The 14,482-nt window shown below is 42.1% G+C and overlaps 1 protein-coding gene across 1 annotated transcript; it reads right to left on the reverse strand.

The window, feature by feature from the left end:
• Positions 1-6,706: 6,706 nt before the first annotated feature.
• On the reverse strand, positions 6,707-7,835 carry LOC123500717 (histone H2B type 1-A-like). Its single transcript, XM_045249356.1, has 2 exons — positions 7,440-7,835; positions 6,707-6,982 (listed from the first exon to the last, which is right to left on the reverse strand). Exons 1-2 carry the CDS (start codon positions 7,833-7,835, stop codon positions 6,707-6,709), a joined length of 672 nt encoding a protein of 223 aa, XP_045105291.1.
• Between the last annotated feature and the right edge of the window lie 6,647 nt (positions 7,836-14,482).

Here is a 14,482-nt window from a genome sequence, read left to right on the forward strand (position 1 = left end):
TTGGGTCTCCAAAATTCTTGTTTCGGGAGTTAATTTTAATTGCTAAGTAAATTTATGTGTTGATTTAGGTATTGTTGCATCCATCGCACTTTTTATCTTATTTATCCACCTTAATGTTGCATTTTCTAGATGGACTGGGTTACAGTCATCAAATTTTTCTAAATTTAATTGAGAGTGAAGCTTATATTGAAAAAGATACCAATTAGCGTATTGTAATTTGTATACTTTAGGTTTCTCGGTTAGAAATGGTCTCGTGGAAAGCTTAAATATAATAGGCAAGTGATCAAAAGTTGTTAATCCTCCCGGTTCGCTAATACAGTTTAAATAATTATGCTTATTCGAAAAAAAACATGTCTGAGTTTGTAGAAGAGTTTTGAGAAAAGTAGGTGGAAAAATGCGGCCCAAGATGTATCAGCTTTCCTTGATTAATAAGGTTTACTAAACCTTTTCCTACTGTATTGTTCTCTCTGTTCCCGAAAGCGGTGTGCCTACCATTAAAGTCTCCAATTATATAAGTTGGAACAATAATTGCTTAACAGTCTGTGCATGTCTGGGTAAGGCAAATATGGACGTCTAGGAGGAAGGTATGTTGTGGCGATTATAATTGGCCCCAAACTTGTTTCCGTTTCTATGGAAAGAAAGTTAGTTTCAAAGTCATCGAATAATTTATGCTTTATGTTAAGTTTCACCACAATCGCTGAACCATCTGAAATGTTCTCACTATAGTTATCTTTATATGTTCTATATCCAGGGATTTTAAATTCTTCGTTTGATTTTAACCCATGGCTGTTCAATAAAAGTATGTCATGACTACTACTACATAGGTATGAAGGAATTAATGAATATTTATTTGAGTTGCAATTCAGGATTGTTGCATTACTTTTAGGTGGAAACTAATATTTATTTTTTTTCTAAGGCGTGGATCCCTTGTTTCTAATAAAGAACGTTCCTGAATTAACCGGAGACTATTTTTTGGAACTCGTTTTCTTCTACAGCGAACCAGCAATTTCTTAGATTTATTTCTCCTTTCCGTATTTTCCTTAAAACCTGATCTTCTGCAAACTTTTTGTTTGTATGTGTGTACTTGAAAATCTCATTTTGAATCACTCTGACTAAGTCTTCTGTAGAAAAATTTATTGGTCAACTACTACTAGTAGTAGTAAAGAACTCTAGCCCCAGCTCACTTGCATCCATCCTTTTCCTGGTCATTGAATCATCACCCAGACTGTTTCGTCTACTTGAAGTGAGCCTTTGTTTTTTTTAGCGTCTGGTTCCTGAGAGAGTATATCACCACCTACTGCGCCTACTTCCATTCTGTCTGTATCCTCATCCGGTATTATTATGTTTGGTTAATTGTTAGCTTTCAATACTCTATTCAGTTCTTGTGCGTAACAGCCTGGTTTTTCCTGATCTTTATTTTGTGCATGAGCAACACATATATTTATTTTAAGAAGTGCTTCCCTTGTAATTTGAAGAACACTGTAACTAGGTAGGTTTACTGGCATGTTATTATGAGCAATGTTTGCATAGGACATTGAAAAACCTGTGCCCTTTTCTCTTTTATTATTTCCTTTCTTTTGATGCATTTTATAGCCAAAGCGCTATGATTTCCTCCATTGTTATGCTGATTAAGATGTTGGCCTATTTATATGAAATCAGAAAACATTCCGTTCAGCACTTTTTGATTTAAGTAAAACACATAGGAAAAATGTTATGTTAATGTTGTTATAGTTGTAGGTATTGTGTGCAAAAACTATCTTTATAATATTTGCCCTTTTTTGAGCTTGCAAGCACATGTATGAATAAAAAGAATCACAAAAACTGTATGAATACAACAAAAAATCACAAAAACAGCAGTGAATGAAACTTTTCATTGGTTGCGAAAAAGTATGTCACTTTATATTTCTCAATGGGACTTTTGTGGTTGTTTTGAGCAACCAGCTCATGAATCCTTGGCTCAGTGGCAGCCAGTGCACACCTCAAGTCATCTTCCACAGACAGCTTGTTCCTTGATTTTGTTTTTATTGCAAGTAATGAAGAAAACCCACTTTCGCACAGGTAGGTTGAAGCAAAAGGCAAAAGAACTCGAACTGCCAGATCACTTATTTTTGGATATGATTCCATCATTGAACACCAGAAGCTAGACAAGGAGTTTGACTGGAACACATTCTTGGCTGTTGAATCATGGAGAAGCTCAATGAACTCTTCTTGTGCGTCTTCTAACACATCATCAACCTGACATAAGAAAGGATTTTTTGCTAATCCTGCATGCTGAGGGCTCAAGTCAGGAAAGTAACGGCGAAATTCATCATCTAGCTGAGACAAGTGGTCCATGATTTCCTTGGACAAGGTACTTGAAAGCTGACCATCAGCAAGAACTTCATTCAATGATTGAAACATCATAAATTTTCCTACACTCACTCTCTTCTTATACAGCTCCAATTTGGCCAAAAATGCATGTATTGAGTCACAGTGGCTGAACAAGTTTGAATCCTTTCCTTGGAGTCTCAAGTTCAGCTGGTTGAAGATTTCAAATATGTCCACAAGATAAGCAAGGCGGAGCTCAAAGTGTTCTGATTTCAATATCTCCAACAGGTCACATTTTTCTGTACATCAAGAAACATTTCAACTTCCTGGCGAAGAGAGAAGAAGCGGGACAAAAATCTCCTGCAGACAACCACCTGACGGATGTATAAAAGAGCAAGGAACTATGCTCGGATTCCATGTCATGACACAGTTGCTGGAACAGTCTCGTGTTGAGGGCAGAGTTTTTAACATAGTTCACGACCTTGACAATACCAGTGAAAATTGTGAGAAGCCCAGAAGGAAGCGATTTAGAAGCCAGAGCCTCCCGATGAATTAAGCAGTGCACACCAACTGCATTTGGTGCTTTGGATTTTACTTTTGCTTGGAAACCCGACCTCGACCCAAGCATGGCTGGAGCTCCATCAGTTGTGATTCCAACAAGATTATTCCAACTCAAACCATGCTTGTCAAAAAACGATGACACAACATTCATCACATCGTCATTTAAGGAGGCAATAAATCTTCCTGTCATCTCGCGAGCCACTCATGACCATCCCAAGGGCCAAATTTGTCACATGGACCGTGAGTTTGACACCGCTGATACTGTTAGCTAATGTAGAGCAATTCTAACATTTAAGCATTCAGTTTTAAGGATTGTGAACAGTAGTATAAATTTTATTCTGAGCCGCATGTCTCCTAATTCCAGTATAATAAATTTAAAAATAAGTAGAATCTCTATGGACCCCTTGAAATTCTTCCATGGACCCTTAGTCCATGGACCTGTTGGGAACCACTGGTCTTAAGCGTTGGCGTTTTTGGGGATTTTCCTGCCTGCGGCGCTCTCACACGTGTACCAATACACGCCCCACGTCAGGTAATTAATACTTATTAACTGAATGGTGTTGTAGTACATATACATTGTGATGCTCTAAAGAGGCAAGTTAGAGGAATTTTTAAATACATTTTGCATTGGTTTTGCAAACGCAACAACTATGCTTGACAATGTTTCCTCCGAGTGCTGTCACATCCTTCTGGGTGACCGAGTGAGGTCACAGGTCAAAGTGACCGTGTTAATCCATGGGTTAATTCCTCTCCCACTGCCAGCCAGAATGAGAGAGAAAGAGATCTAGAGATCGAGAGAGAGAGAGAGAGAGAGAGAGAGAGAGAGAGAGAGAGAGAGAGAGAGAGAGATTTAGTGTTTGTGTGCGAAACTTTTTTAGATGCCAAGGTGCCAAGCAATTATGCCCGTATCAAAGGGTACTCACCATGGATTAGAAAAGACCGTTCTATACAAGGTGGGGGTGTGGCATTCTGCTTTAAGGAGACTGTGAATGCTCAAGTAGTAGAGCCACCCACACCCATACCTGGGGAACTTGAGCTCTTGACATTGAAAATAATCGACAGCAATGGGAAAGGCCTATTGTGCGTGGGTTGCTATCGGCCTCCATCACAGGGAATAGTGTTGCTGGACTACCTAACATTAAACCTGGACTCTTTGATGACTGCCAGTCAGTGTGACAGTGTAATAAGTGATTGGCGACCTAAACCAGCACACAGTCAGGGACGCCTTTAACTCACTACTGGTTGTGCATGACATGCACAACTACGTCACCTTCCCCACGCACCCGGTGGTGACGGATCTTCCTTCCCACACGGTACAGTGCTTCCCACTCGACTTTGTAGGGACCTCAGACCACGTGCCTGTATTCACCAGAGTACAGTTCAAGACACCACGTGAGGAGAGCTTCGAACGAACCCTCTGGAGCTGGGAGGCTGCCGACTGGGACGCCTTTCGTGCCGCACTGAGGACTACAGAGTGGGGAGGAGTGCTGTGTGACGACGCCAACCAGCAGGTGAGGCAGCTCACCGAGCTGCTTCACAACATGCAGGTCTGCTGGGTGCCGCACTCGATACATAAAACAAAGGTATCAGACCAGCCTTGGTTTGGTCCTGCTTGCATTGCCGCGTCAGATGCCAAATACAAAGCCTGGCGTGCTCTCAAGAGGCACCCGACGGCCAGAAACAGGCTGAGGCACCGAGCGGCAACAGGGCATATGAATGCCACGCAAGCATGGGCTATAGAGCAGTGGAGGATGAACCTGAAAAACAAACTAAGGGGAGGCCAGGTTGGCTGCAAGCAGTGGTGGAGCCTTGTCAAAGACAAACAAGGTGAGTCGCGGGACACCTCCGTCCCAGCACTCCACCAGGCAGACGGCAGCTTCGCCCACAGTGCAAGTGACAAGGCAGACCTCCTGGCCAAGCACTTCGCTGAAAAGATGTGCATCCCCGACCCCGAAAGACCCTCTCCGTTGCTGCCTCAAATAGTGAAAGTGATAACAAGTGAAGTGGAAGTGCGAGCGATTCTCGAAAGTTTGGACGAGAACAAAGCTGTGGGGCCTCAGAACATCAGCCCGCGCGTACTACGCCAGTGTGCTGCTGAGCTGGCGCGCCCACTCACTTCCCTCTTTAATCACTGCCTCACCACCTCCACATGGCCTGAAATATGGAAAGGAAGCAGTGTGGTGCCTCTTCACAAGCAGAACTCCAAGGCAGAGGCAAAAAATTACAGACCCGTGTCCATGCTGCCTGTGCTGAGCAAAGTCCTGGAAACAATTGTGGCCTCACGAGTGACGCAGCATCTCGAGCGCCACCACCTGCTGAGCAACAGGCAGTTTGGGTTCAGGCAAGGGAGGTCGGCGGCAGACCTGCACCTGCTCCTCTCCACGAAGTGGAGTGAGGCCCTGGACCGAGGCAAGGCCACAGCAGTAGTGGCTCTTGATATCGAAGCTGCGTTTGACAGAGTTTGGCATGCAGCGCTCATCACCAAGCTCCGCGCTGTAGGCGTGGACGGAGCACTCTTCCAGCTCCTAGAAAATGACTTGAGAGCCAGGCACCTCAAAGTAATTATCAATGGGCGGGAATCAAAACCACAGTCCATAAGGGCAGGCGTTCCTCAAGGGAGCTACCTCGGCCCTTTGCTGTGGAATGTGTATATCAATGATCTGCTACACCTCGTTCCTGCAGCGAAGGCGTTTGCAGATGATATAACACTATCCCACAGCTACGGACTGGAGGAGAAAGCTGCAGCCACCTGTGACATCAACGCCACCTTAAGCCGCATCGCAGCCTGGGGAAGGAAGTGGCAAGTTAAGTTTGCTGCTCACAAAACCCAGCTGCTAAGCATCACTAGGACGAGTGAAGCCCTGCGCCTCGCCTTCAACGAGGAGACACTGACGCCGCGGGAGGAGGTGGAGGTGCTGGGGGTAACTTACGACCGTAAGTTAACTTTCAGGACCCACTTGGAGCGACTAGCCAGAGAGGCCTCAGGGAAGCTGGCATCCCTGAGGAGAATCTCCTACCTTCTGGACGCCAAAGGACTGAAGTTGCTCTACAAGTCGCAGGTCCGCTCCTCCTTGGAATACGCCTGCCTTGCCTGGGGCGGCGCGGCCAGCAAACATCTCGCTATCCTGGACAAGGTCCAGGACCGAGCGGCGAGGCTCATCAGGGAGAGTGAGCTCGGCTTCCACCCTACACTGCACACACTCCAACACCGGCGGGACGTGGCGGGCCTCACCGTGATTACTATCGTACGTACGCTTTATCATTATCATCATTATCATTGAGATGTGGGGTAGGTGTTTTTTTCGTTGGTCTGATTGTTTATTTATTTATTTATCTCTTTTCCAATTTTCTTTCTTATTTATGCATTGATTTATTATATTCTCTTTTCATTCATTTCTTTATCTTTATTGCTTAATTTTATTCCACAAATCCTCCTCGCATTATGAAATAGTAACCCGAGTTACTACCACTACTACTACTACTACTACTACTACTACTACTACTACTACTACTACTACTACTACTACTACTACTACTACTACTACTACTACTACTACGGGCTGCTGCTGTTGTGCAGTGGATGATGGATCTGTTTGCTCTGACTCGGTTGCGAGCATCATTAATGACGAGCCAGCCATCTATCTCATCCATCCATCCATATCCATCCATCCGGCTCTGGTGCACCAGCGGCGACCACCATCCACACTTGACTATATTGTGTCTCTTTTTTTTTGGATTCAGGTGTGGCTCCTATGGAGCCGGGTAGGGTTTGAATACTGTCTGACAGCAGTTGCTCTTTTTTTCTTCTTTCCCCCCTTCTAGCTGACTGACAGTTAGTTTACTTGGAGGAGGTGTACTTGGTGACAGCCTTGATGCCCTCAGAGACGGCGTGCTTTGCCAGTTCGCCGGGCAGAAGGAGACGGACGGCAGTCTGGATCTCCCGGCTGGTGATGGTGGAGCGCTTTTTGTAATGTGCCAGGCGGGATGTCTCGGCAGCGATGCGCTCGAAAATGTCGTTCACGAAAGAGTTCATGATTGACATATTTTTGGAGGACACGCCAGTGTCGGGGTGGACCTGCTTGTGCACCTTGTAGATGTAGATGGAGTAGCTTTCCTAAGGTGTTTACCTTGGCAGTGGGAACTGTAGTATTAGGGTAGCTAGTGCGGTCCAATCCGTTTGTTGGATTATGTTTTCTGCCGTTCCTAGATTCCTATTGATGTAGGGTGCTGTTTGGCGGCATTATGTGAGGTAGTGTGCTAGTGGGGCGTACGTGTCCCTGTCGCAGTGTTGGCATGTGTCTGGCAGGTTGTTAGTGATCTAAGAGAGGCATCTGTAGCCAGATTTGAATCTGTAGAGTGCGTTCAGTGTTCGCTTATTAGCGGTTCCGGGAAAGTTGGATGGATTTTTCATTGTGTGTGTACCAGTTACAGCTTCTTGATCCTTGTAGTGCATTTCGTTGTACTCTATCTTTGTATTGGTCATTGGTTCTTTTTTTGATGATGTTTTTTAATTGGGAGACACTTCTCTGTACGTGGGTGTTTGCATATGGCAGCTTTAGTGTTTGTCTTGCCATTGTGTCGGCATCTTCGTTCCCTTGCATTCCAACATGGCTGGGGATCCAGTTCATGGAAACCGTCCTCCCCTGGGCTGTGATGTTTCGTGTTATGGCAAGAATTCTTGTTGTGAGGCTGACGTTATCTTTGGGCTTTCTGTGTTTTAGGGCTTGTAGGGCTCCCAGAGAATCAGTGTGTATGATTACATTCCTGTTTCCATTATGGCTGTCTTCAAGGGCTTTCCAGATAGCCACTAGCTCCGCTTGAAGCGTAGAGGAGGCGTCTGTCAGTCTGAAGAGGCCAGCTGAGTGTGGGGAGATGAAGGCTGCAGCAGCTCGAGGGGTGCTGGTGTCGACTGAACCATCGGTGAAGTATACTTCAGCGCCGTCGTTGGTAACTGCCAGTAATGTCATGTGGGCTTCTGTCAGCAAGGTAGCTTGGTCAAGAGTGTTCTTCGCCCCGGGGAGGGACTGCACGGTGAAGGCGATGCAGTCGATTTCCCAGGGGTGGGGTTGGCTCGTATGCTTCGTTATACTCATCTTTTTGTAAGTTCTGAAATATGTAGCTGGCTCCTATTTCCTTCAGAATGTCAGCTGTGGTGGAGGCCCAGGTGCGTTTGGCGAACAGGTTTCTGTCTTGCGCCAGAGCTTGCTTAATAGAGATGGCTGGGTCGTAGTTTTGGACTCGAAGGTGTTTCATTAGGTGTCCTGCGTAGGTGGTATGAAGCCTTGCCGCAACCGGGGGGATGTTCATTTCAGCTTGTAGAGTGTGCGCATTAATCCAGTTTGGAGAACCTGTCATTATTCTGAGTGCCTTATTTTTCACAATTTCTAGTGCAGCTTTGTTTCTTTGAGATCTGGTGGCGAGGCACGGCGCTGCATAATCTATAAGCGATCTTATTGCTTGTATGTAGTATGTTCTCAGAACGATAAGGGTAGCGCCCCCTCGAACCCCAGTTATGGCCCTCATTACTCTTAGACGAGCTTCAGCTCTCTCCTTTAGGGAGTCGATGTGTGTTTTATATGTGAGGTGTGTGTCCATCCAGATGCCAAGATATTGGTGGTATCTAGTCCATTCGATAGCCATGTCGTTGATCAGTATTGGTGCTAATGGAGTCTGGCTGCCGAATTGCAGAGCCTTGGTCTTAGCAAGATTGATCTTGAGTCCTAGATCACGGCATGTGTTGGCGACTTGAGTCAGGGTTCCTCGTGCTGTTGTCACATATCGTGAGCCGGGTGCGATGTCGTCCGCATATACCAGAACCCTTGTGTTCCCGTTGGTTATGGCGGCGATATTTTCGACAAGTATATTAAAGAGGAACGGGCTCAGTATACTGCCTTGCGGGGTGCCGTTATCAAAGACCTCGGTCCTAGACAGGGACCCTTGAAACCGTACTCTTGCCTGTCTGTGGTTGAGGAAATCTGTGATCAATCTTAATATTTTGCCCCTCACTCCGCGCCGTGCCAGTGAGTCGAGGATGGCGTGGGCGTTTGCAGTCTCGCAAGCTTTTTCGAGGTCCAAAAAGACGACGACAGCTTTTCTGTTGTAGATGGTGGTGATCATTTTTGGAAGACAGTTTTCTGTTCCTTTTTTCTCATTGTAGGCAATCAGGGCAATCAGGCGGTCACCCATCCAAATACTAACCGGACCCAACGTTGTTTAACCCTTTAGTGACCGAACCATGAAAAACTTTGAGTACAGACAAATATTTATGTAATGACTTGTTGAGATCCACTTATGATAATGAAACGAAGATTTTTTTTTTTTTTACATATATTAGAAAAATTACAGTGTGTTCCCAAAATGGGAACGTTGGACACTTCCGGTACCAAATTATACATATAAACTCAAATTACAAATGTATTATTCAGATAACTAAGAAAACAGATTTGTTATTATTTATTTCAATTTATCCGTACACTGGGTTCATATACAGATCTTTTCATAAAAATGTATCCTTTAATACCAAAAGAACAAACAAAAATATCATGTATTTATTTCTCTGTTAGCATCAATGTCTCATTTCTTGTGGAACAGGGCACTGCACCCTTATGGAGTCTTTTCTCACACTTGACGCAGCTTAGGCGTGTGTTTTTCTTGCACAGAATGCATCTTCCCTGTGGACATTGTTCTAGAAAGTGGTTGACATTGTCATACCTTATTGCTTTGGGCACAGTTGATGTTGGCCCTCCTTTTCTTTTTCTGGGTTCTTGGATTCTTATAAGTGTCCTAGCTATATCCCGCCTGAAATCCTTATGGCTTACTTCAGAGGTAGGGTTTACATACTGGTAGAACCTGAAGCTTGCTACAATGGAGAGGTTCAGCAGCTGAGCAAAGATATTCCAATACCACTTCCTAGAACGCAGTCTTGGCCTGTATGTCGACAACATTTGGTCACACACATCCACCCCACCCATGCCTTTATTGTACATGGTTATCAAATAAAGCTGTTGTATATTCTTTTTTCCTTCTTTTTTTACCCATCTGTTTACCTTTTGCATATGACTGATTTCATAATAATTGCTAGCAACTGTGACAATGCTGTTGTCATTCCACCTGGCACATAAGACTACATCATCCGATCTATAGTCGTATGAACCCCTCTCTTTCTTTTCAGCATCTTTCTTTGACATAAGAGGGCACTTTCCGGTGCGATTATCCCTAATAGTTCCACAAGCTCGAACACCCTTCTTGGTAAGGTTAACCATCAGTGCATGACTAGTAAAAAAATTGTCAAAAAACACTACATGCTCATCCTTATTTACCACTGGTTGTAACATGTTCATCACCACCTGAGTTCCCAAGGGCTCTTTTCTATTTTCCTCCTTTCCACAATAGAGAGAAAAGTTATAAGGATATCCATCAGCACTACACATCATCCACATCTTGTACCCAAATCTGACAGGTTTATTTCTTATAAATTGTTTTGCACTGTGTCTTCCACGATAAGGGATCATTGATTCGTCGATGCTCAAGAATTCATGAAAAACGCCATGTTTCTGACAATTATCTTTGAGCATTTGAAGCAAGGGTAGGATTTTGGCCATCTTTGAGTCTCCTAAATTGTTGTTGTCAGCTACGTGAAAGTACCTCTTGATGGACTTGAATCTTTCCCTGCTCATTGTCTTTGCAAATATTGGAATTTCTAAGTCCTCACTGGTTGACCAGTAGTCATTCTCAGCAGGAACACTATGATATCCGCTAATTATTAGCAGTCCAAGAAACTTCATCATTTCATCCTCATCAATGCTGAAATTCTTGTCGTTTTTGTCCCGCTGTGCATACAAGTTTGTTTGCTGTGTTAGATGACTGATCATCCCATCTGTGAAGAAAAGTTTATAGATCTCAAACATGTCTTTTCCTAAATGAACATCACCAAAACCTGAAGGTATGGAATGAGGACCAAGTGAGATATTTTCCTTTTTACGCCATCTTCCTTTTGTTCCAGCCTCTCTGTTTGTCTCACTCTCATCTTCTTCATCAACCATATTGTCATGTACTTCAAGCTCCCCACTGACTTCATCTGGCATAGCATTTTGATCTAGTGTGTCGTCTTCAGCTTCTTCATCGCTGTCGATAGGTTGATCACCAGTAGAAGGGGGAAGCACAACAATATCAATGTCTTCAGAATTTGATTGAGCAACTGCTTCAGTGGCATCACGTAGAAACCGATACCTCTGTCTAGCGGAACCTAAACTGAAAATAAAAGAAAGATATATATATATATATATATATATATATATATATATATATATATATATATATATATATATATATATATATATATATATATATATATATCTTCGTATTTAGTCAGAAAAATATAAAACAAAACACATGAACATGATAATATAGAGATAAATAACTACTCACCCATAAAAGCCTTTGGTATCCATAACACCAGTGCGACTTCTAACTGGTATGCTGCTGTCCGGTAAGGGGAATGGCTCGACTTTGACTGCTAACTCACAGCAAAGTGTCAGCGTAGCCTGTGTGTATGGAGTATGGACTTATTGCACCACCTACCACGGAACACAGCCTAACATGTTTCAAGTTTATGAATAAATAAGGGTATTTTGCGAACGTAAGTGCCCAACGTTCCCATTTTGGGAACATGTTATAAAAACAACTACAGTGACAAATCTATAATACAAATTTTGTGCAACAACAAATATTATCAAAGAAGAATCATATCCAGATCATCAAATACAAAGGAACATCTAAAATCACGATATTTCGTAAATAAAGAATTTTTTTTCTCGAAGACTGATTTTTCACAAAATTTCATAAATACATAACGAAAAAAACAAAAATAAACTTACAAAAAACTAAAATGTTTTAATTTAGTTGAGATAGTTAAGCATTCAACATTACATCTCATATGGTATAAACAACAAAAAAATATAAATTAGGCTTGTAAAGTGACGTATTAGTGTTGTTCCCAAAATGGGAACGTTGGACACTAAAGGGTTAACTTCGCTGATCGGACGAGAAGCGGTGTGTTCAACGTGGTGTGGTCGTTAGCACTCGATGTGAGTTTTTAGGCCCCTTTAACTTCTTCCTGGCTTGCCCTACTATACTCCGTATACCCTGTGAATCATGTCCTTTCTAGGTGTTTCTTGGTTTAATATCGTTTCCCTATTGGATTAATCGCTGCCCCCATCTCTCTCTCTCTCTCTCTCTCTCTCTCTCTCTCTCTCTCTCTCTCTCTCTCTCTCTCTCTCTCTCTCTCTCTCTCTCTCTCTCTCTCTCTCTGTCTGTCTGTCTGTCTGTCTGTCTGTCTCTCTCTGCAGGGAAAACGCTGAATCAGCGTTGTGTCTATAAAGTCTTGCCTCTTGGAGTAGAGGACTTACTGCTGCTGTGTAGAAGGTAGCTTCTGCTTCAATATTGCGCAGCGAAGCCTGGAGTGCACTGTAGCTCGCCTATCGACGTCAGAGGCGAGTGGTTCGCCTTGGTGTGGGATAACCCCTTCTTTCCAATGCTGGAGCAGGAATGTGTGAGCTCCTCTTTTTGCTTTGTTTTTGCTTTGTTAAATAAAAGTGTGGTGAAGCGAAGTAAGGGTGGATACAGGAGAAGGAGATAGTTAGAAAATAATGAAGTAAGGTAAGATATGAAAGTGTGTGGGCAAACCACGTTGCTATTTTTGGAGTTATGTTTGGAGCTGCTCATAAATGTCAGGCCGTGGGTATTAGGTTTTGTTACCCAACCTAAAAGGTTGTTTTTATTTATTTTTATTTTATTTTATTTTTTTCATTTATTTATTTATTATTTTTTTTTTATTTATTTATTTTTTTTTTTTTTTTTTTTTTTCATGTGAACTGGTCAATAGTGTACAGGTAAGTAAGGATTCCCCAGGTAAGTTTAGGTAAGTATATCTTCTTATATGATATATATATATATATATATATATATATATATATATATATATATATATATATATATATATATATATATATATATATATATATATGCCTCTTACTACCGCGTTGACGCCTCCTCCGGCCCGGCAACTCGGGGCGCGGAGCAGTGAGATTGGACTGCCAACTTGCCTGCTTCCTTGGAGAAAGAGTAAGTGTGGAAAGGAAATATTAATTTGAAGTATTAATTTGAAGGATGTTGATCGGACCGCCTAGGATAGATCAATGAAACGCTGGATGTGGGTTTGTGTGGGATAAAAAGAGGCTACTAGGATAATCTCTGTGATATTTTACTATATTGTTTTGGTTTTCTACGAGTTTCTGGTAGACTGGATTTTCTAGATCTTCTAGTCTCTTCCATATTTCTTGGGCTCTGTTGTGAAGCCTTATATTTACTGGTGTAGTGTTGGTATGTGTGTGTATCTCTATTGTATTCATTGTATATGGGTATTTTTGGTTCGTTGCAAATTTAAGTGCTTTATTTTGTATTTTCTGTAGATTACTAATTTGGGACTTACTCATTGAGTGTATGGGAATTGGTGGGTAGTCTAAAATAGGGAGAATTAGTGTTTTGACTAGGTGTATCTTTATGTTTTTAGGCATGTTGTGTAACTTGTAAAGTTTATTTAAGGAAGCAGTTGCTTTGATACGTCTTGTTTCTATGTGTTTGTAGTAGCCTGTGTAAGTTATATGTAAACCCAAACATTTACCATTAGTTTTGAATTCACTTAGATCATCATTTACATTTAACGGGATTGTCTTCCTGTCTCCTAGATGGATTGGTGTGAATTTGTTTAGATTAGTTTTTATTCTCCATGTTTTCTCGTAGTTATTGATTTTGTTGATTTCTCTGGCTGTTTGTAAATTAATCATGTTTTTCGATTTTCCTGAATCTCCTATGATTTGGGTTATGTCACCTGCATAGCTAACGATTAGGTTCCTGTCTGATTCTTCTAAATCGTTGGTATATATTGTGTACATTGTTGGCGCTAAAACGCTGCCCTGAGGCACTCCACAGTTGAAATTAAATGCTGGTCCAATGTAGTTATTGATTCTTATTGAGGCTGTGCGATCTGTGATAAAGTCACTTAAGAATTTTTCTATAGTTGTTGGTAGTCTTAGTTATTGTATTTTGTATTTTAACCCACAGTGCTACACTTTGTCAAAAGCTTTTGATACGTCCCGAAGTATTATTTGGCATTGTCCCCGATCTGCTTTAAATTGTGCAATTTGTTCTGTTATGAGTGCTAATGCATGAGTTGTACCTCTCCCTGTTCGAAAACCAAATTGATTCACGTTATAGAAATTGCTGAATTCTAAGTAGTTTCTTAATCTATTGTTAATAATGCGCTCAAATATTTTACCAGGGACTACAAGTAATGAGATTGGTCTGTAGTTTTGGGGTAAATGTGGAGATTTGTCTGCTTTTGGTATCAATCTGATTGTAGCTTTTTTCCATCTATCTGGAAAGTATCCAGCGGAGAGGGCACTGTTGTAGATTAGTTAGTCGTGTAGTTGCAGATTCAGGGAGCTTTGCAAGTATAGTTTTGTTTATACCACTTTCTCCGGGACTTGTCTTTTTTAGTTTTTTTTTTTTATTATTTTAACACTTCCTCTTTTATGATTAAGTTGTCTGTAACGCA

Source organism: Portunus trituberculatus, unplaced genomic scaffold (genome assembly GCF_017591435.1).
Source record: "Portunus trituberculatus isolate SZX2019 unplaced genomic scaffold, ASM1759143v1 PGA_scaffold_475__1_contigs__length_85926, whole genome shotgun sequence".
Classification (NCBI taxonomy): Eukaryota; Metazoa; Arthropoda; class Malacostraca; order Decapoda; family Portunidae; genus Portunus; species Portunus trituberculatus.